Source organism: Peromyscus leucopus, chromosome 7 (assembly GCF_004664715.2).
Source record: "Peromyscus leucopus breed LL Stock chromosome 7, UCI_PerLeu_2.1, whole genome shotgun sequence".
In the NCBI taxonomy this organism is placed as follows: Eukaryota; Metazoa; Chordata; class Mammalia; order Rodentia; family Cricetidae; genus Peromyscus; species Peromyscus leucopus.
The window spans coordinates 95,408,320-95,430,241 of NC_051069.1; the positions used below are offsets into that span (position 1 = coordinate 95,408,320).

The 21,922-nt window shown below is 51.6% G+C and overlaps 1 protein-coding gene across 3 annotated transcripts; it reads right to left on the minus strand.

Annotated features, from left to right (window-relative positions):
• Positions 1-9,022: 9,022 nt before the first annotated feature.
• On the minus strand, positions 9,023-20,957 carry Grm2 (glutamate metabotropic receptor 2). 3 transcript variants are annotated; one of them, XM_028895271.2, is made up of 7 exons: positions 20,039-20,957; positions 18,588-18,812; positions 17,665-18,250; positions 14,472-15,309; positions 11,463-12,538; positions 9,788-9,968; positions 9,023-9,578 (listed from the first exon to the last, which is right to left on the minus strand). In XM_028895271.2, the coding sequence occupies exons 3-7, from the start codon at positions 18,112-18,114 to the stop codon at positions 9,505-9,507; spliced, it is 2,619 nt and encodes an 872-aa protein (XP_028751104.1). In that variant the 5' UTR covers positions 18,115-18,250; positions 18,588-18,812; positions 20,039-20,957; the 3' UTR covers positions 9,023-9,504. The 3 variants fall into 3 exon arrangements, with proteins under 3 accessions (XP_028751104.1, XP_028751103.1, XP_028751105.1); XM_028895270.2 differs by lacking the exon at positions 20,039-20,957 and adding an exon at positions 19,818-19,892; XM_028895272.1 differs by lacking the exons at positions 18,588-18,812; positions 20,039-20,957 and adding an exon at positions 19,818-19,894.
• Between the last annotated feature and the right edge of the window lie 965 nt (positions 20,958-21,922).

Here is a 21,922-nt window from a genome sequence, read left to right on the forward strand (position 1 = left end):
TTGAGGCCATCTCAGGCTACATGAAACCCTGTCCTGAAACAAAACAAAACAAAAACAAACAGTAATCTTTGATATGTGTAGGCTTAACATCAGAGTATCAAAGTAGATAAGGCAAAAGCTGAGGGAACTGCAAGGGGAAATATGAATCCACAGTATTATAATTGAGGGCTTAAACATTCATCTATCGGGGAAAGCCAGCGCCAGAAGTGATAAGGGCAAAGTGGACTCCACAGCACCAAACACCGACTGAATGAATCAGCTGGAAGTCTTCCCCAGCACAGTTAAGCTAGAGAGAGAGATAAAAGGCTTTGGAGTCCAGGAGGAAGAAATAGAATTGTCTCCCCTTATAGGCGATGCGATCTTACATACAGAAACCCCAAAAGTCAACCAAAAAAATAAACCCCAACCCTGTGAGACTTATGTAGACTTTTCAGGCTACAATGTTAATCAAGAAGGATGTGGGGATGATCTGGCTATGCTATCCAGCACCTCACTAAACACAAGGATGATCTGGCTCACCTGGCCAGTGAGGTGGGTGCCCCCTTCCTCCCTCACCACTCCCAGAGTGCTCAGTGAGGACAGCCTTCCTCCACAGAGACCAAGAGTATGCAGGTGGCTACAGGACTCTGCTAAGAGCTCCAAATAAGCTCCCAGAGCCCACATACAAGAATCATTAGCATTTCTATCCACTAACAGTGAATTACTGCCCAAAGTCAACAAAACAACCCAGTTACACTATCATAACCAATGTATGTAGGAATAGTTTTAAAATATGCATTTATGCTTATTTTATATGCATGTATGTATAGGCACACATATGTACCTGTGCCTAGTTGCCCGCAGATACCAGAAGAGGGAGTTGGATCCCCTGGAACTGGAGGTACAGACAGTTATGAGTCACCATGTAGGTGCTGGGAACCAACGTGGGTCTACTGCAAGAACAGTAAGTGCTTTTAACCACTGAGCCGTCTCTCCAACTCCTAGGAGTAATTTGGTTGTTAATTTTATGCATGTGTGTTTTGCCTGCATGGAAGTCTTATGTACATGTGAGCACCTGATACACTCAGAGGCTAGAAGAGGGCATCGGACTCCCTGAAAATGGAGTTATAGATGTCTGTGAGCTGCCCTGTGGGGGCTGGGAACTGAATCCAGGTCCTCTGGATTAATTAATCACTGAGTCATCTCTCTAGCCTCTTTAGGAGTAATTTTAATCAAAGAGATGGAAGACCAGTACATTGAAAACTATAAAACATTGATCAAAGAGATTTTTGACAAAAAAGGAAAGATAACCCAACCCATGTTCAATAAATTAGAAGAATTCAAATTGAAATATCCATCCAATCTGAAGTAATCCACAGATACAATGCTAATTCCTACCCAAGTTCCAATGGCAGTTCCATAGACACAGGAAAGAAATAATTCTAAAATTTACATGAAACTACAAAAGACCCTGAACTCCCAAAGTTTTGTTTTTTTTTTAAAATTTATTTATTTATTATGTATACAGCATGTATGACTGCAGGCCAGAAGAGGACACCAGATCTCGTTATAGATGGTTGTGAGCCACCATGTGGTTGCTGGGAATTGAACTCAGGACCTCTGGAAGAGCAGTCAGTGATCTTAACCTCTGAGCCATCTCTCCAGCCCCTGAACTCCCAAAGTTATCTTGATCAAAAAGAACCAAGCTAGAGAGCTCACAGCACCTGAATTTAAAAATCTTTCAGAAGATAGAAATAACACAGTTCAGTAGCAGCATAAAAACACATGAACAATCGAACAGAACAGAGGCCTCAAAAATAAATCTGCATAGCAACAAAGCAAACACTGAATGTTTTTTCTTTGAGGTGTGTGCGTGCACGTGGTATATGCATATGGAATGCTCACGTACCTATGTGCAGGCAGGAGGCTGACACCGGGTCATCTGCCTCTGTTACTCTCCAACCTATTTTCTGAGACAGTGTCTGTCACTGAGCTCAGAACTCACTGATTCACAGAGACCAGCTGGCCAGCAAGCACCAGAGTCCTCCTGTCTCTGCCTGCCAGCACTGGGACTGCGGGTGTGCACTAGCGTGCCCAGCTGTTTCCATGGGTGCTGGTATCTGAACTCAGTCATTGTGCAGCAATTACTTTACCAACTGAACCAGCTCTCCACCCTCAAATAACTTGATCTTTAAAATGAGCAAAGGACATGAATAGATACTTCTCCAGTGAAAACATATCGGGTATGGAACTTCACTAGTCATCAAGAAAATGCAAATGAAAACCAGAGTTACCACCTCACACATGTTAGAACGGCACAGAAAAGGTAACAAGTGTCGGTAAGGGGGTGGGGAATAGAGAGGCCTCATGCCCTGTGGGTAGGGATGTGAAATGGTACAGCTGCTGTGGAAAACAGTAAGAGGTTCCTCCCAAACCAAAAACGAATCCACATATACGATTCAGCAACCCAACTTCTCGGTGTATGCCGAAGGGAAATAAAACTTGTACAATGAAGAGATATCAAAAGGCCAGGAACTGTGGCACACACCTATGATCCCAGCACATGGAGGCTGGGGCAGGAGGATCGTGAGTTTTAAAAGGCCAGGTTAGGCAATATAGTGAGAACCTGTCAAAAAGAGAAAAAGGAGAACCAGACATACCGGTACACACCTTAATCCCAGCACTTGGGAGGTTGGGGCAAGTGGATCTCTGTGAGTTCAAGGACAGCCTGGTCTACAGAGTGAGTTCCAGGGCAGCCAGAGCTACAGAGTGAGACCCTGTCTTACAAACAAACAAAGAATAAGAGGAGAGGGAGGAGGAGGAACCTATATCGCGCTCATTGCAGCATTATTTACAAGATACAGGAATTAACCAAGAATGAGTAGTTAAATGTGCTTTTCCAATGAGATGTTTAGACACAATAGACGGTTACTCAGCCCTAAGCCCGAATAAAATTCTGTTGTTTGTTACAATGGAGATGAGTCTGGAGTACAACTAAATGCAATGGACTAGTCAGACAAAGAAGACCGTGGCGTGATCTCATCTGTTGGTGGAATCTGAAACAGCCAAAACAAACAGAAGCAGTGCCAGGCGTGGTGGGACATGCCTGTAGGCCTCACACTTGGGAGGTGGAGGCAGGAGGACCCAGGCTCTAAGGTCAACCTCGGCTATACAGCAGATTGAGGCCAGCTTGGGCTACATGAGATCCAGTCTCAAAAACAAAACAAAAGAGCCCAAAACAAAACAAAACAAACACCTTCCAAGAGGCAGAGAGTAAACCGGTGACAGCCAGGGCTGGGAGTAAGGGATGTGTGGGCAGTTTCGGTCTGCACTTACAGGCGCTGGCTAGCTGTTCAAAGACATGGTGATTATGGTTACTAATAGTGTATCATCTTCCCCAAGATTGCTGAGAGATCTTCCAAACCTCACACGCAGGAGGGTAATTATGTGGTGTGATCAAACATAGCTTAAGTGGTAATTTTTGTCATTTATAATTTACTACAATTTCAAAATCAGTTGTGCATTAATACCCTAGCAGAAAAACAACTGGAAAAATGAACTGATACTTTGAAAAAATCTCTTCTGGTCACATCAAAAAATCAGACACCTAATAATAAACTCAGTGTGATGATTGTAAAACTGCTACACTGGAGACCAGAAAATAGCATTGGGATTAAGGCTGAAATAAAGGACAAGGGACACCACGCCTGTGAACTGAATAATAGTATTGTTAAGATTATAATCGTCTGGGGCTGGAGAGATGGCTCAGAGGTTAAGAGCATTGACTGTTCTCTCAGAGGTCCTGAGTTCAAGTCCCAGTACCCATGTGGTGGCCAAAACCTATCTCTAATGAGATCTGGTACCCTCTTCTGTGTACATAATAAATAAATAAATCTTTAAAAAAAAAGATTACAATCATCTATAAATTCAGTTTTTCCCAAAAGCTGGAAGGGCTGGTACCAAAATTTATGTTGAAATGTAAATGGAAAGACCAAGGCAGTTAGGCAGAGAGAGCAGAAAGCCAAAGAGGCTGAGCCTCCCTCATCTAAAGACATCAGCTGGAGGACTCAGACAAGGTGGTGTTTGCTGGGATAAACCCATAGACCACTGAGACACAGTAATGCCTGCTATTGGCCAAGCAATTTGAGGCACCTCAGTCTGCAAACACTGAAGCAACAGAGTATTTGTGTCGTGGAGAGTAATATTGACTCTTAGCTCACACCACACCGAGAAATTAATTCATGAAAGATCAAAGTTGTGAAGGGAAATGATGAAACTCTCCACCCTCTGGCATGAAATCCGAAGAGAAGTGGCATGGTGAAGCTAGGAGCCCGTTCCTCCATGGCGATGAGATTCCCAGCCTGCCTGACTCCCACTGTCTACAGCAGCATTGCTGAATGACAGGACCTGCAGGACCAGTCCCCTGTCCTATATGTGGACCCGAGAGTGTCAGCAGATCCCCAGCATGCCCCGTGGATGAGTCATTCTGTGAAGACTGCAAGAAGGTTGACAATGGGTCAAACTCTGGAGAGTGAAGGAATGTTTACCTTCAAATGTCACACCAGCTCTTTTCTTAAGCTTAGAGGCCTCATTCTGGGAGAGAAAACATGTTTTGTGGTGAAGAAATGTATGTAAAGTTCAAGAATTCCTTCCAATTTTACTTCGGATTCATTTTCTTCAATTAGAGTCAAGTAAAATTAAATTCACTAAAAAAAATAGACATATGGCACGATCCCATTTTTATGAAAGTATTTCTATCTCTCCTATCTGTAAAAATGCATAGAAATATGTCTAGCATGCTGTACCAGAAATGTTAATGACGGTTATATTTGAATCATGAAACTTGAGGTAATACTTTGATTTTCTTTTTTGTACTTTTATGCAATACTTAAATGGTTTACAGAGAGCAAATACTGGAAAAAATAGTTTTTCTTAAAAAACAAAAAAAGAAAAGAAAGGGAAAAAAGCAATCCTAGGCCAGGAATGGTGAAGCATTCTTTAATCCTAGCACTCAGGAGATAGAGGCAGGCAGATCTCTGAGTTCAAGGCTTGGCCTGGCCTACATAGTGAATTCTAGGATAGCCAGGGGTACATAATGAGATGCTATCTCAATCATTATCATCAAAATCACCATCCTCAACATCACAATCACCATCATTATCATCCCCACCATCACAATCACCATCATCATCCCCATCATCACAATCACCACCATCATCATCATCCCCATCATCACAATCACCACCATCATCATCACCATCATCACAATCACCATCATCATCACCATCTGTCTTAGTTGAGTTTTTATTGCTGTGAAAAGATTCTATGACTAAGGCAACTCTTACAAAGAAAACATTTAACCGAGGTGACTCACAGTTTCAGAGGTTCAGTCCATTATCATCATGACGGGAGCATGGCGGAGTGCAGGCAGACATGGTGCTGGAGGAGTAGCTGAGAATCCTACATCTTGTAGGCAAGAAGTTGACTGGCAGTCACACTGAGGGAAGCTTGAGCCAAAGAGACATCAAATCCCCCCCACACACACAATGACACACTTCCTCCAACAAGGCCACACCTCCTAATAGTGTCACTCTCTTTGGGGACCATTTTCTTTCAAATCACCATACCATCTCCATCAACAGAATCACCATCTCCATCATCCTCATCCCCATCACCATCACCATCATCACCATCATTATCATCCACATCACTACCATCACCATTTCCATCATCCCCATCACCACCATCACTACTACTATCCTCATCAACACAATCACCATCTCCATCATCCCATCCCCATCATCATCCAGTCACCATCCCTATCACCACCACCACCATCACCATCTCCATCGTTACCATTATCCCCATCACCACCATCCCCACCACCATCACCACCATCACCGTCAGCAGTCCTGACATCTTGGTAAGAGCCCTCAGGGTTTCATTTCCATTTTCTCTCTCTTCCTTCCTATCTTCCCTATTTCCCTCCCTTTCTCGTCCCTCCCTCTCTCCTGGCCCTGATGTCCCTACAGCTAGCCTCTCTCCGACTGAGGACACTTCACCTTGCCACGATTAAGTGGCCCATGGGCACAGGTTTTTCCCTTTCTCTGGTGAGACTTGGGGTGGAGACATTTTCAGAGGGTTTTGAGGCCCTTGGCAAAACATCCTTTCCCTTCCCTCTTGTGAGCTTCATGGGAGCAGAGGAGGCAAGACAGATTAGTTGGAAAAGGGGTAGCATGGGGAAGGCGAGTGCCCCTGAGGGCACTCAGGGTAATGTCCTGTCCCGGGGATGCTGGGGGATGGGAGAGTATGGATGTTATCCCTGACTCCATTCATTCTTTTTATCACCATACCTATGCTCAGTAGATCACCACCCACCCTCCTTTTTGAATAGTGTCATTGTCTCAAGGCTGTGCTCCTGGACAGGGCTCAAATGTGGGGGAGCATCCATCTCAGAACTGCCCTTGTGATGTGACCATCCTCTTGCCATGCCAGGTCTTGGGGACTAGAGATGCCTGAGTCACTCTCCCACAAGTTCCACGATTTGGGGACCAGTAAGATACAGGTGAACAAAGACAGAATGAAGGGCTTCCCTGCTGTTCCCACAGGGCCAATGCGAGGGACAGACACAGGACAGAAGCGGAGCCGGGAAGGTCTTTGAACAAAGCCGTCAGTGAAACACCCACACCATTGTGTGAACTCCGGTTCTTCAAGCAAAGCATGTGGGCTGATAGTCAGACGGTCAGTTTACCACGGTGGACATTTCCAGGGATGAATCGCAAATGTCTGGTATATCTGGTCCTCAGACCCCAGAAAGCAGGCTGCTTTGAGGACTCCATGCTTAGCAGAAACAAACCCAGCAGGGACCCTATGCTCCTGTCCCTTTTTAAGAAGATGTGTCAAGGCTCTGTGGGATGTGGGATGTGGCATTGGACAGAAGAATAAAAGAGACATAAACCCAAGACACGGAGGACCGGAAGTGGGACTTGGGATAAGAAGATAATGGCCTGATCTTCGGAATCTGTGGTCAGAACTGAGAGTTGAGGAGTCACTGCCCATGGGGCTGGGGCGGGAGTTCAGCCCGTGGAGTGTTTGTGATGCGAGAACAGAGGCCTGTGCTCAATCCTTAGCCCAGGTAACAGCCAGTGTGGTGGCTGTGCCTGTAATCCCAGCTCTCTGGGTGGAAGACTCAGGAAAAAACAAAACAACATACTGGAAACAGGAAGGCTGCTCCGGGCACCCTAGTGCCCTGCCCCTGGGAACAAGCCTGTGTTCTCTGGGACCAGGGAGCCAACCCCGCTAATCCAGCTCCTCGGATGGTCTTGGCAGTGTGAGCTGATGAAGATGCAAGAGGCTCAGGTCAAATGAGAAAAGTTATTATTTTAGCTAAGAAACAAAGACTTTTAGTAAAGGTATTTCCCAAATACTGTGTGGAACATATATCTATACTAAAAAAAGGTGTTCTCTGTTTGTGACCTCCACATCCCATTTTTCTTTGATCCCTCCACCTCCCCCCCCCCACATGGTGGCTGAAGAAAAGCCTTTCCCGAAGTTTTCTTTTTTCATTTTTTTCCCTACTTTTTAAAATTGTTAACCCAAAGTTCCAGAAACTCACCAGCCCACTGATGCAGATTAGTTCATTGGAAAATACATGTCTCTGGCTGGTTTTCTCACGCAGGATTTTGTCCCTGTGAGCCACAGAAGCCCTGCCTGGAGTAGCCATATTCTTCCAGCCCAGGGCTCACCACCCTCTCGGCCGTGGGAGCTGCTGAGGCCTGCCCTGGGAGCAGAAGCTGAGGGTGGGCCTTGGAGCCCTCTACTGGTGAGTTCCAGACGGCGAACATGGTAGATGCCTGAGGCATGCCAGGCCCGGCCACCAGGCCACCAACCCTTCAGGTCAGAAGCCCTCCAGAGACTGCAACAGACCCTTTTCTGATGCCTTCTTGCCGGACCCATCCACAGACGGCCTTTCCAGCCCCAGTGTCTTCACCCCCCTGCCTCACCCCCTCTCTGTGAGCCCTCTCTGGCTTTGTATGTACCTGTGAAGAAGTAACATTCAGTCCCATGCCGGTTACTGGTTCCCTTTTGTACCAAACACTCACCCTGGCTCTGGCTTGTCCAAATTCCAGCCAGCCAGCCAGTGTCCTACTTCCCACACCACCCTGTAGGCTGGTACAGGAAAACCATCTCCTAGAGGGCCAGATAATTCTAGAGGGTACTGACCAATCTTCAATGACTTCTTTTCAGCCTCCATACCAAGCAATGCTGGCTGGGCCTGTCTTGGTGGCTGCCAGGACCTAGCACTGGACACAGCCCAGAGTCAACATTCATTAGCAGAATGAATATTGGAAGACCGGGGAGGGAGTCCCCAAGTCAGAGTTATTGTTAAATAAACAAACAAAGGGACTTAATGGTGAAGAGTACTTGGTGCTTTTCCAGAGAATTCAGGTTCGATTCCCAGCACCCACATAGCAACTGACAACCATCTGTCACTACAGCCCCCACAGGACCTGATGCCCTCTTCTGGCCTCTGTGGGCACTGCATGCGTGTGATACAGAAGACCTACACACACACCTCTAATCCCAGCACTTACTTGGGAGGCAGAGGCAGGTAGATCTCTGCAAGTTTAGCCTGGTCAACATAGTGAGCTCTAGGCCAACCATGGGCCACATAGAAAGTAGAGAGACCTTGTCTCAACTGCCCCCTCCAGACTCAACAACAACAACAAAACCAAGACAAACAACAAAGAAACCCTACACCTAGGCAAACACACACACACACACACACACACACATGCACACACAAATAACTCAAAAAGACACGGGCTCCAGATGCACCTCAAGGGGTAGCATTCTGCCTTGCCTAGCACACATAAAACCCCTGCACAAGAACCAGGCATAGTGATTCACGCCTGTAACCCCAGGCCTCGGGAGGTGGAGGCAGGCAGGTCAGAAGTTTCATGTCATCCTCAGCCCCACAGCAAGTGTGAGGTCAGCCTGGTATACATGAGACCCTGTCTATGAAATTAAAAAAAAAAAAAAGTTTAAATAAAGATACTTTATTTACAGATAATACAAAATAAACCACGAGACAAATTACTGGGGAGGGAGGGGAGGGGATGATCCCCACAATAGCCATCCTCTCCATCCCAGAGTAACTTATAAAAAATTAAAAAGGCCTGGGCAGGGGCTGGACTGGAAGCACCTTTGCTGATGGGGTTGGCCTGCCATCCTCAGCCACACTGGTCTAGAGCACAGTCGATCCTGCTCTCCCCTCGGAGTCCCAGGCCTGGCAAACACGGGGCATAGCTACAAGGAGAGTTGGTGGCCATCGCAGAGGCTTCCCGGCTCAGGACCCTGGCTTCTTACCTACAGGGCTGGGGAATCAGTAGGTGGGTGAGTGGCTCTGGGGGCGGGCCTGGGGTGGGCGTTATTGCAGTGCTCCAGCTAACTTCCTCCTGGCCGGGGAAGAGGGTTTACACTGGGTTCGGGAGCAGCCATTGTCAGGGCAGGAGTGTGGGGTCTTCAAAGCGACGATGTTGTTGAGTCTACCACCTCCCGGCCGTTGCAAACGGTAGGTACAAACTGGGATCCAGACCCTAGGGAAAGGTAACCAGAGGTTGGGACTGACCCCAGGAGGCGGCAAGAGAAGGAGGGCTGTCCACCAGGCCTCTCGTTGTATCCACTGTTATCGTAAGAGGATCCCATTCCCAGACAAGGAATCTCAGCATGAAGTCCAGGGAGCGGACCTCACGCCTGGGAGCTGGGCAGGAAAGGGAACCCAGGAGGGAGGGTCGAGGATGCTAACCTTGACCAAGGTTGGCGCTGGCCCTGGGGGCGGTGCTTCCAAAGCGGCTGGTAGGTGCCCGGTGGCTCACCACGTTCTTCTGTGGCTGGAAAAGGATGATGTGCAGCTTGGGTGCAAAGAGGCAGCCGAGCACCACAGAGCCGCTGAGGCTGACCGACACGCACATGGTGGTGGTCTGTACCTGTGAGGGGTGAGTGAGTGAGCAGGCACAGGTCAAGGAGGATGTTCCAAATGCCTGGGCCTGGGCCCATGACCCCTCCCTCGACCGAGGCTGGGAAAACTAGTAAGCATCCACTGAACGGTCCTTTGGCCAAGCCTTAAAGAAGGATGATAACGAGCCCAGTGTCGGTCCCCCAGGACCCCCCCTCCTGTGCTGTTAATCATTTTCCAAGGTGCACCAGGATGCTAGCTGTACTGTGGACATGAAAGGGTGCATGTATGCATAGGGATGTACGCATGCAAGGGGTGCAGGTATGGAGTACGTTCGTGTAGATGCATGCATATCAGTGTGGGTGCATGTGTGTGGTAGTGAGTGTGCAGAGGAGCGTGTGCAAGTGTTTGTGGGAGGGGAGGCATGTCTGTGTGGACAAGATTTGGGTATGTTCTATGTGTGCCAGGACGTGTGTGCACACACCTGTAGATGCATAAGGGAATGTGTATGCATCTTCACGTATGCAGGCATGTGTGATTGTGCACAAGTGTATACGTGCATGGTTGACTACTGTGCACCTCTGGTGAGTCTTTAGCTGCCTATGAGAGGCATGCAAATGCAAATCATATGCAAATGCAGGCTGAGTCAGAGCAGATTCCCTCCCCAGCCTTGGCCTCCACTACCCAAGCAGGTGGCCCAGCAGGTGCAGGCAGAGCAGCCGAGCCCAGCAATCCCCCGCCCCCAGCAATCCCCCGCCCCCAGCAGTGTGCCACCACACCTCTGTCTCGGGAAAGGGCCCACGCCAGGGCTTTTGCCACAATTTCCCAGTTCCTTTCACTGTTCGGCCCATCAGTTTAGACCCTGTTCTGGACTCCCAAGCTGAGTGATGGAGCCTGGGACTGACTCTCCCTGAATCTCTACTTCATCAGTGAAACAGGGGAGCTGTGGAATTTGAGTCATGAGGATTAGCCAAGATGATCCTCTCATTATTCAGAGCTCAGCTCACCTGCTACCTCCTCAGAGAGACCTTCCCAGGTCATCTCATCTGAAGTAGCTGTTGCCGGTTGGAGCTGAGGACACCCCTTTGAGACAGTTGGAACTATCTGCTTGAAAGCCACCAACTGGAGCCCGGTTGTCACCTACGTTAACGTTTCTCAGCCCTCTTCCAGCAGCTCCTCCCCCCACCCCTCTGCCTTTCTTCAACACCCCCTTCTCCAACTCCAGATGACCCCTCAATGGAACAAGGCAGAGTCTGCTGCACTCTCTGGAGCATATTTCTGCAACCCCAGCCTCTCCCAGGTTAGGGGGGAGCATCAGAGTCCTGACACCTGACCACCAACTGCCCGCCCCCTCCGCGAGTCCCCACCTCCCTGGACATTTCTCCAAGCTTTCTTTCTCCCTTAAACTTTTCATCGGGGTCCATTTGACTTCTTGAAACCTTAGAGTTAACAGCAGATAGAACGAGATGTCAGGAGAGAGTGGGTCATGCTCCACCCCCTTCTACTTTTGCAACAGATGGCTCACCCGATAATCACTGGAGGTGACATAGAAGATGGGAAGGAAAGCCAGCCAGATGATGCAGGTGGTGTACATGGTGAAGCCAATGAACTTGGCTTCATTGAAGTTCTCCGGGCACTTTCGGGTCTTGAAGGCATAGAGCGTGCAGAGAGCGATGAGGAGCACGTTGTAAGCCAGGGAGCCGAGCATGCTTGCGTCACGGTGGTTACAGCGCAACGTCACTACTTCTCGCCGCTCGGGGGCTGTCTCCTTGCCGATGCCTGGTGCCTCCACCACCAGCCAGGCAGCAACAATGAGCAGCTGGCCCGAGATAAGTGCCAGGCAGATGGCCACCTGTGAGGCGGGGCTGATGAAGCGAGGCCGCTGGGCACCCTCCCGGGCCCCGCCGAAGATTCGAGCAATGCGATTGGTCTTGGTGAGGAGGGCTGAGTAGCAGACAGAGAAGGCCGTGCCCAAACCGAGGCGCCGTAAGGTGCACACTGCCGTGGAAGGCTTGGCGATGAAGATGAAGGTCATACAGTAGCAGAGGAAGACGCCTCCCAGCAGAATGTAGCAGAGCTCTCGACCAGAGGCCTTGACTACGGGTGTAGCGTTATGCCTCACGAAGACACCCAACACAAAGAGGGTGGCCAGGGCACCTAGGCAGGCAATGGTGACAGGTCCCACTGCCCAGGCATCACCCCAGCGGATATACTCCTGGGGCAGCTCAAAGCAGCCAGTCAGACTGGCATTAGGCCAGTAGCCCAGACCACAGTCAGCACAGGTGAACTCGTCCAGCCGGTACTCATAGGGCTGACAGGGGATGCAGAGCCAGCAGCAGACCTCACCTGGCTGCACGCTCTTCACCTCATTCTGAAGGCAGGGCTCACTACAGCGAGAGGCAGGAAGGGGGCCGGCTGATGCGGAGGCCCATGGGATGAGGCTAGTGTCCAGGCTCAGACCTTCTGCCCAGTAGCCTACCTTCTGGTAGCGATAGCGCCCACTGCCCGCCCGCAGATAGGTGAAGATGTTGTAGCGGCCAATACCATCCCCAAAGTTGTCAAAGCGGACCTCGTTGTGAGTATCCGCTGGGCGGAAGGGGGCTGGGATGGAGGAGAGAAGGAAGAGGTTAGACTGGTGGGTTACTCGGATGTGACCTCAACCTTTACGCTCAGCTGGAACCTGAACCCCAGAGCTAGGCTACCTCTTTCCAACACTGAAGCCCGTTTCAACCCCAGCTAAGGCGTTTTATAACAAACTACGACCCTAGACTCCAACATCAGACCTCAGCTCTCACCACCCTAAGCCCCAAATGGGCTTGTACCAATCCTCTTATGACTTGCCAAACCCAATCTTCAACTTCAGTCTTCAGATTCTAACTTTGTCACAACATACAACATAGCTCTTGCCCAAACACTTAACAGAGATCCCAAAGCGAAACCGGGTCTCTAGCTGCCACACCCATTCTAGCCCTAGTCGGTCCTAACTGGTCCATTGCAAACTGAATCACAACCTCAATGGCCACCTGAAACCAGAGCCTTCCACAGGATGGCCACTGCCACTCTCTGTCCCCTAATAACCTCCTGTCACTCAGCCAGGCTTAGGAGGCAGGACTACAGCCACCCTTGAGCCCAGTGAGAAATCAGGGTTCCAGCCAGCATATGAGATGCTGAGTGAGCAGTAGTGACTGGATTCAAGTTTCACCCGCCCAGCCCCTGCTTCTTCCACCTAGACTCCACGTTCTCACAATCTAACCCTACACAACCACAAATTATGCCCAAGCCCAGCAACAGCTCCAACATCAATTCCACGAGACCCCAGACTCGCACGAACCCCCTACCTGATCCTATCATAGCTCTGGGAGCTGATCTTAGTGGAATTAGGCTCCACACAGCTTCCACAGCAACAGAGCTAGCCAGCTCCAAACCAGAGGGAAAAAACAATCGATATATCTTTTGTTTTTACCAGAGTCTCACTCTGCAGCCCAGCTGGCCTTGAGTTCACAGACATCCCCTCGTGCCGCCCACTGGCGCTGGGATGACAGGCATGAGGCATCACACCTGGCCAAAACATTTATTTTAAACGTTCGGTGATGAGCGGTGGGTTGGCTCAGCAAATAAATGGGCTTGCAGTCCAGCCTGATGACCTAAGTTGGACTCCTGGGACATGGATGCAACAGGAAGATGAGCGAAGGTTATTGGGAATTCTACTGCTTTTTAGATAAGGGATCAGCACCCTCAGATTTTGTACCACAGAGGTCCTAGAAATAGCCTTTCTACCACCAGGATGCTGCAGACAATTGTCCACTTGGTCTAAGTCTTGACCAGTGAATCTATGCTCTGTCTGTCCTGGCAGCTTCTCCCATAGTACCCCCAAAGATTCTTCCTGAAGCCAGGCCTAGTGGTTCTGTGGCTCTTGCTCTCCTTAAAACTGGAACCTCAACTTCTGCTTTGAGAGCACTTTGGTTACTTTGAGTAGAAAAATCAAAATTAGGACTGGTGTGATGGTGCACACCTAAATTCCAACACTTGGGAGGCTGAGGTAGGAGAATTGCCTTGAGTCTGCAGCTATCCTGGGCTAGACAGTGAGTTTGAGGTAAGCCTAGGTGATGTAGCATGACCGTATCCAAAGGGGAAAAAAAAATCACGTTTACAAAATCCATCAAGATTAATAATAGAAGTTTCACCTATATAGGGTGTCTTTCCTATGGTTCACCCTCAACCTATCCTGATTTGGACTCTCACTCTGCCTGAGAATTGCTTGGGTTCCCCTGGAAAGATAAAGAGCCGATAGCTAGAGGGTAATGTCCAAGCAGTAGGCAGGGATTCTAGAGTCAGGACCAGGCCAGATTCCACTTTCTAGAAGAGTCTCAAAAGTGGAACCTCAGTCCTGACTCCAGCTGGGGTCCTCTGCTTATTGTCCCTTTATCCTACTTACACAGACCCTGATTAATTCCTTGTAAGCATCCTATGTCTCCTTGGCAAGAAGTAGAACCTGAAGGCCAGCAGGCTAACAGACACCGGCCAGCACCATTACCATCAAACTTGACATTGAGCACGAAGTCTTTGTAGAGGCGGCGCCCGTTGACAGGTCTCATGGCGTCACAGAGGTGGGTGGTGTTGGGACAGAGGGCACGGTGCATGTTGTGCAGAGCATGGGCCATGGCATACACCGCATTGACCACAAACATGATCTTGGACTCCTGTTCGAAGGGCACAGTCCGAAGAGAGTGGGCTGCGCAGTCTCGCTGCCGGAAGCTGCACTGGAACCTCTCCTCCCAGAACTCGCGGAACCAGGGGTTCCGACTGTTGTTCCAAGGATCCAAGCTCTGGAAGTAGGAGGCAAAGTCACTGATGGGATAGGAGGCCAGCTCAATGGTGATGGCACCCTCCGCGGCCCCTTCACGGCCTGCCACCACACTCTCCAGGGCCCCCCAGCCATCGCTGGCCACCCAGATGAAGCTGGCGTTGAGGCGCTGGGCGGCTGCAAGCAGCTCACGGGCATCCTCGGACCGGGTGAAGAGCACAGCGACCCGGGCACTGGGCTTCTGCAGCAGGGCTCGTACCACGCCCTCGAAGGCTGCCCGGTTCATGGCACGGCCCACCTTCTCCGAAGTGGCCACGCAGATGTTTCGTGCACGGGCCTCCAGCTCAAAGGCCTCAATGCCCGTCTCACCATAGTCACCCTCAGACGCCACCGTAGACACGTATGTCCAGTTGAAAAAGCGGAGTATCTCGGCCATGGCCTTGGCTTGGAAGAAGTCTGGGGGCACAGTGCGAGCAAAGTAATCGTAACGGGACTTGTCACTCAGCTTGGCACTCGTGGAGGCATAGCTGATCTGTGGGATCTGAAACAGCCGCAGGAGATTGGCCACCTGGGCAAGGTTAGAGAGGGTAAAGGTCAGAGAGCAATTTAAACAAGCACTAAGTCAGTCCCCATGCCTACAGAATCTTGGACCAAGTGCCCACAGGCACCTCTGAGGGTTCCCTATCTATGAGTCTGAACTCGGTGTGTCTTCTGCCTAGGGACTGAGACTTTCTCTCCTCCCCAAGGACTGAGAGGGAGAACACCCAGGGCCATGAGCTGTACCTGAACCAGATACAAGGCAGGGGAACCAAGGAAGGCCTGGGGCAGAGAGAGGTTAGCACTCGGCTGCACCACTATAGAGAGACAGTGGGCGGCATCTGGGATACTCAAAGATGCCAACGTCTCTCATTGTTTGGGGCAGGTAGCCCCCCCCTTTTAGTGCCAATTCTCATGGGAGGATGGAGAAATGTCACCCCAGAAAGAAAGGCCTAGATCCAAGGGTCCATGGCCCAGGAGCCCAAGTTGGTCACAACTGGGTACCTAAGCCAAAAATGAAGAAGGTTTCCTGCTCTACTACTGACTGCCTGACACCCCATTTCTCAACCTTTGGTCCCTATGGCCATGAGAATGGGGTTCTTCCGAGAGCTTGGTAGATGGTGGATAAACAGAAGCACACATCCTATAGGAGAGGGCTAAGACCCTGAAATTGGGATGTGAGCTCTCAAATGGTCTAGAGCTCAAGTATCTCCTCCCACATTTTCTCCCTCTGTACCCCTCTAGTAAAAATCTCCCTGAGCCTCAGGTTCTCGGGTTTGAATCACAAGTTGCTGAGCCGTTGGAATTAACCTGTGCGGAGGCTTTGGTTCTAGCATGTGGAGACTGACAGAAGCATGTGGAAGGTAGAGGGGCTGGAATGGGGGGAGCAGACATTCATGGACCAGCGTAATCTAAGGCCTGAAGGTTGGACTCTGCTGGCCAGGGCAGGAGAAAAAAGCAGCCTGACTCTGGAAGATGGGCCCTGCTAGAGAAAGGAGGCTCAGGATGACAAGGAGGTGACTGTGCTTCTGGAGACACGTGCATGGGGCCCTGGAGAAAACGGTGGGAAGGGGGGTTGCTGGTAAAGCACCCCAGGGTCCCCTGAAGACAGCCATAGGAGGCTGCCTGCCCCTCTGTGTCAAAGCCACACAACAGATATAGCTGCTGGCATAGCCACACCTGTCCAAGCAGCACTAACGTCTCCAGCAGCTGGGGTTAGCAGGACAGGTTCCACCAGGTCCTGACTCTGCTCATTTCTCCTACACAATCATCCCAGGTCAGGGGTCTAAACCCCACTTCAATGGCAATGACCGAAGGAAACCGAGGCCGTCACCAAGGTCCCCAGATAGTCCCCAGCCCTGATTCCAGTTCTGCTCTGATCTCTCTGCACCTGCACTGGACACAGACAGGAGAGGACATCGGTGAGGAGACCCTGTCAGGAAGGGGGAAGATCCCAGTTAGGCCAAAGCAGCCAAGTGAGGCCAGCGCGCAGTCCAGAGTGCAGTAGCAAGTTGGCTGGATCCGCAGCTGAAGCCTAGCAGGGGCACCCTCTGCTGACCCCTTGTGGAAGAATGAGTGGTGGTGGTGGTGGTGGGCTCCCCAGCTTTCCCCTCCCTCAAATTCTGCATCACCTGAAGATCTTAGACTGCCCTCCCCACTCTCACCCAACCTCTCTTCCCCCTGGCTCCCCCCGCCCCGCCGCACCTTGTTTCTTTGGCCGCTCCAGGCTTCTGTCTACACTGTCAAATCCAAATAGAAAGGATCTGGCCGACTAGCTGGAAAGCCCTGATTTCATACTTCCTTTTGGTTACCACATTGATTTATGACCTGCTTCCCCCTGAACCTGTTTTAAATACTGATTAATACTGATAGCAGCTTATATTGACTATGCCCTTGTGACCCGCTAGGCACCATGATACACTCGTCATCTCATGAAATTTCCACTACAAACCTAAAAGTAGAGTGTGTTATTAATCTTATTTTATAAAGAGGAAGCTGAGACATAGAAAAAAGAAAGAACCTGTCCAAAGTCATGCAATCAGTATAATGGGAGCCAGGATTCAATACTGAGGCTGACTTCAGCGGCTGCCTAGTAACCCTTTGGGACATTTAATATCAGGTGTGTGTGTGTGTGTGTGTGTGTGTGTGTGTATGTGAACAGTATGTTTCTGTTTTCTCTCCTTTCCCAAGAGGAGTTTCTCTTACGGAATCTCTAGAAACAGACCCTATTATATGGCCAGGGGAACTTTCTTGCCCTTTTGTAAGAAACCACTGAAAGGATGATGCTTGGTATCCTTCCAATCCAGGAAGTCCCTGCTCATCAGGAACGCTGGATCTCCCTTTCAGGCCTCCCTTCCTAATACTCACTGGGGCGATTTCCACATACCTGGATGGAGACATCACTGTAGGAGCCCCCAATGACACCGGTGATGGCTGTCGGAGCATCGCTGTGGGTGGCGTAGGAACCATCAGGACAAATGTGGCGTGAGCCATCAGCACCACGGCTGAGTGAGGCACGCACAAAGTCCAGCGCCTGCTCCAGGGCGTGTGTATCCTTGGAGCAGCTGTCGAGGATGTGCGCACCCAAGCGCACACCGGGCAGCAGGTGGGGGTCGCGGTTGATGCGGTCCAGTGCGAAAAGCATGGCCTCTAGGCGCTGTATGCCACGGTGCTCGTTAACAGGACCACACTCCTCTGCGGGGCCACCTTTCTGGTGCACTGGGAACAGCCCACCCAGCACCAGGTCCCCCTCCAGGGTCAGCACCTTCTTGGCCGGGCCCTCAGCCACAGCACCCCACAGCAGCAGCAGTACCAGAAACCCAAACAGTGATCCCATGGCCCCAGAGGGGATGGTTAGATCCAGCAGAGCAGGGTCTTCAAGGGATGAGGATAGACTCAGCAAAGGCAAAAAGAGGAGGAAACAGGGGCCAGGAAAGGACAGACACGGAGAGAGATGAGAAGGGGGCCAGCTCCTGCAGAGAGATAGAGACCGACAACAGGGAAGAGTAGAACCAGAGAGTGGCCGCCCCCCTTTGTTTCCAGCTTCCCTTCTGACTCTGTTCCTCCCCACATCCCCTTCCCAGGTACTCAGGGGTCATGAGAACAGTGATGTCACTCATTATTCTGAGAAGCTCCCAGGCTACCCCCACAGGTCTGTCTCTCAGCTTTGCCATCCTCTTGGCTAGAGATGGGCTCCGTGTCCCTACCAAACTCAGCAGAGGGCAGGGAGGGTGGGACTGGGGGCCCAGGCAGAGGGCAGGGGATGCAGCCATTGCCAAATCCTACATAACCAGAGGGGCCTACACTAACCTCCTAGGAGATCCATTCAGAAGTAGCTGAGGCCATGGCAGTTACACACTCAGGGATCCAGCTCCCATCCTGAGCCTCGGATTTGCAGAGCAGGGGCTTTGGAAGACCCACCACAGGGAGGGAAGAGGCTCTATGGGACAGTTTCCAGCCCAAGAGAAACAGAAGCCCAGGTGAACGCCTAGGGTCCTAGACTCTGGTTCTTAAAGGGCCAGTCCCCAAAGTCTCCTAAATGAAAAAGAAATGGAAAACCCTCAGCCCAGTGAGACAGCAAGGCGGAGGGGCTGGCCCCAGAGAAGGTGCCATGCAATGAAATGTCTTAAGTCCGCAGAGTAAAGAGATGTGGATATATGTGTGTCACAGGTGGGGGACGATTAACCTGATGAGATCTCTGAACAATGATGGAGCTGAGCTGTGGGTGCCCAGCTTTGCATGGGAAGCCGTTGGAGACTTGGTGTCTCCGTTTCTTCCCTCACTCCAAGCCCAGCAGATGTCATTCCCAGCCTGCCCCTTCTCAGCCTTTGACGGACATTAGAGTCCCCCTCCCCTCCTCTTTAGCCTGCATCCTGTCATCTATACCTACTCATCCACCCTGTATTAACCCCACACAGGCAGGCTCTTGAGACCTCGCAGACTGGGGGAGAGGGACACATCTTTCCTCAGGATTGGAAAGGAAACTACAGCTTAAGAGGACAGCAACTAGTTCAAGGACCCCCGTCCTGGCCACAGAGACCAAAGCTGCTCACTGGGCTAGTCTTCTGCTTGTGCCGGGGCAGGGGAACTGGGGGCCTGTGAGGACCCCAAAGAAGCAGCTCAGCCAGGCAAACAGGAGAAAGACTAACACAGAGGGGGCAGAAACCCAGGGGAGGCCCTGATGGAAGCTGAGGCAGGAACGGGGCAGAACCTGGGAGTCCAGCTGAGGGGCAGGACCAGAAAAATCTGAGAGGGCAAGCGAACCTGAGAGGCTGAGACAAAGACAGAGGCACAGACAGAAAGAAGGACCAGAGGACGCTGGAGCAGGAGGAACTGGGAAGCGCGATGCAGGGCGTGCGTTCTCTTGGGAAGAAAGGCGGGGTGCCCGGGACGGTCTTCCCGCTTCCCGGAGCTCCCAGAAAGCGCTGTCTGGACGCATCGGCCCGGGTGCTCCAGAACTCGAGGACCCGCGGGGCCCTGGGATGTGGGGTCAGGGCTAAAAAGGTTGGCAGTGACCGCGGCATCACAGGCTAACCCTACCTGGCGCGCCCAGCTCTGGCGCGGGGCTCCGTTCCCGCTTGCAGCCTCTCTCGCTGGCTCTGCGCTCTCCGCCCGCCCGCCCTGCCGCTTTCAATCGCGGCCTGCCCGCCCCCGGCCCCGGCCCGCCCCCAGCCCCTCCTCCGTTCCTCCGGACTCCTGGTCCTCCCCCTGGGCCCCCCCCCCCCCCCCCAATTCGGCCTGCACCTCCCGCTTTGCCGGACCTCTCCGAGGTTCCTAGCCCAGCGCCTCCAGCAGCTTCAGCAGATCCCGCTCTTGACAGATCCGCAGGGCCTGGAGCTGTCCACCGTGTGGTGCTGAATCCTCGGGCGCTCCCACTCTGCGCTGGAGCAGGTGCCGCTCAGCCCCCCTCTGCCCCTCGCTCAGACTGGGACCGGGCAGGACCAGGGTGTGAGGCACTGGCCTGGGAAGGTCACTGAGCCAGCACAGCGAGCACGGTGTTATGGGTTCCTATATGCCACAGAGTAAGAGGTGGGACCCTGGGGTTGAGCGCTAACCCTGGAGCGTAGGTAGAGGGGTACGTACACAGGAGGCAGGTGGGGCACTTGGCTGTTTTCTCAACCATTCTCTCCACCCAGTGACGGCAGCTCAGTCTACACAGTAGACAGGCCCCATGTGAGACCTAAGGCCTGAGTCACTAGGAAGAAAAGATTAGGAGGAGGGGGAGGTCAGAGGATGGGGCCTCCTCTTCCTGTAGATGACCTTTAAAGCTGCTGCCCCTCCCCCGTGAATCTCTGCTCCTATGTGCGAAGGGCATTTACTGTAGGGGTATCGGGCCATGGGGGTAGAGGGGCTTCATTCAGGGCAAAGGACTGGAATTAACCCTGAGGGACCTGATGGGTCCAGGTTAGGGGTGAGAAGGGCAGGGAGTGGGGGAGGGGGACTGGAAGGGGAGGTGGCTGAGGAAAGGCTCGGAGAACTGGCTGCTGCTGCTGCGTAGGAGCAGGAGCCTGAGCAGGAGCCTGAGCAGAGGGAGGACAGCTCTGAGAAGATGCTCTTGACTCTTCCCTCCCACAGCAGGATGGGGAAGGACACCCCTGGGTAGGGGGTGGTGGATAAGCTCTGTAGTGCCGGGCTGTGCTGAAGGATCTGGGGAGGTCTGTGCTCAGATTTGGCCTCTGAGCTTGTCCTGTCTGGCCCCAGCATCTGCACACCCCAACAGGCACTGGGGCACACGGCACCCCCACCCAACCCTCTAGCACTGACCTGTCCTCCACAGGTGTCAGTGGAAGCCAGGTCGGCTCAGATACATGCTGACGAAATGCCATGCCCAGACCCCTTAGGCATCGCTCCCTACATGGGCACGTGGCATCTGGGGGAGGGGGATGGCAAAGATGGGCCTTTTTCCTGGACACAGCAACTGGATGCCCCTTTCTTTGCTCTGTAGAGAACACAGCTTTTAAACAAAACAGACACATCACACCCAAACCAGCCCAACCACTAATGGGAGACACGGTAGCAGCAGGGTGAGGACTCAGAGCTGTCAAAGCTGGGAAGACAGACACGCCGCCGTCCTCCAGATCCAGCTCTGCCACCGGCTGCTCTCACCCTTTCGCTGGCTCGAGAGACTGCTCCCTGGGGTGAGTGAGTGATGGGCCAGGCTCTGGGAGCAGAGGGGTTGACAGCAGGAGGGTGCTGAGGTGAGAAACTGCAGAGAGGTCCCAGACATACCTCCAGCCCACTCACCAAGGCAGCCTCACCACAGACACAGGGCCTTCTACACAGATGTTGGCGGACACAAAAGCAGCACAAGCCCATCACATGGCCTGCAGCAAGCAAGCTGCAATATCCACTGCAGCACAAGATGAAGGACAACACTCAGCCTTGTAGTCACCGCTCCTGGCTGGGCACACAGACAAGGACACATTTCACCAAGCAGACACAGCTGTACTCATGTACACAGTTACACACATATGAACGTAGCCATAACCATACATGTGGACAGCTCCCCCAGACCTGCATATATACATACACATACAACTGCACATAGAGACTCGGCCACATAGCCACAGTCATACACACATACGGATACACCGCCATACAAACGTTCCCACCCCAACACAGTTGTAGTCACGGACACACAGCTA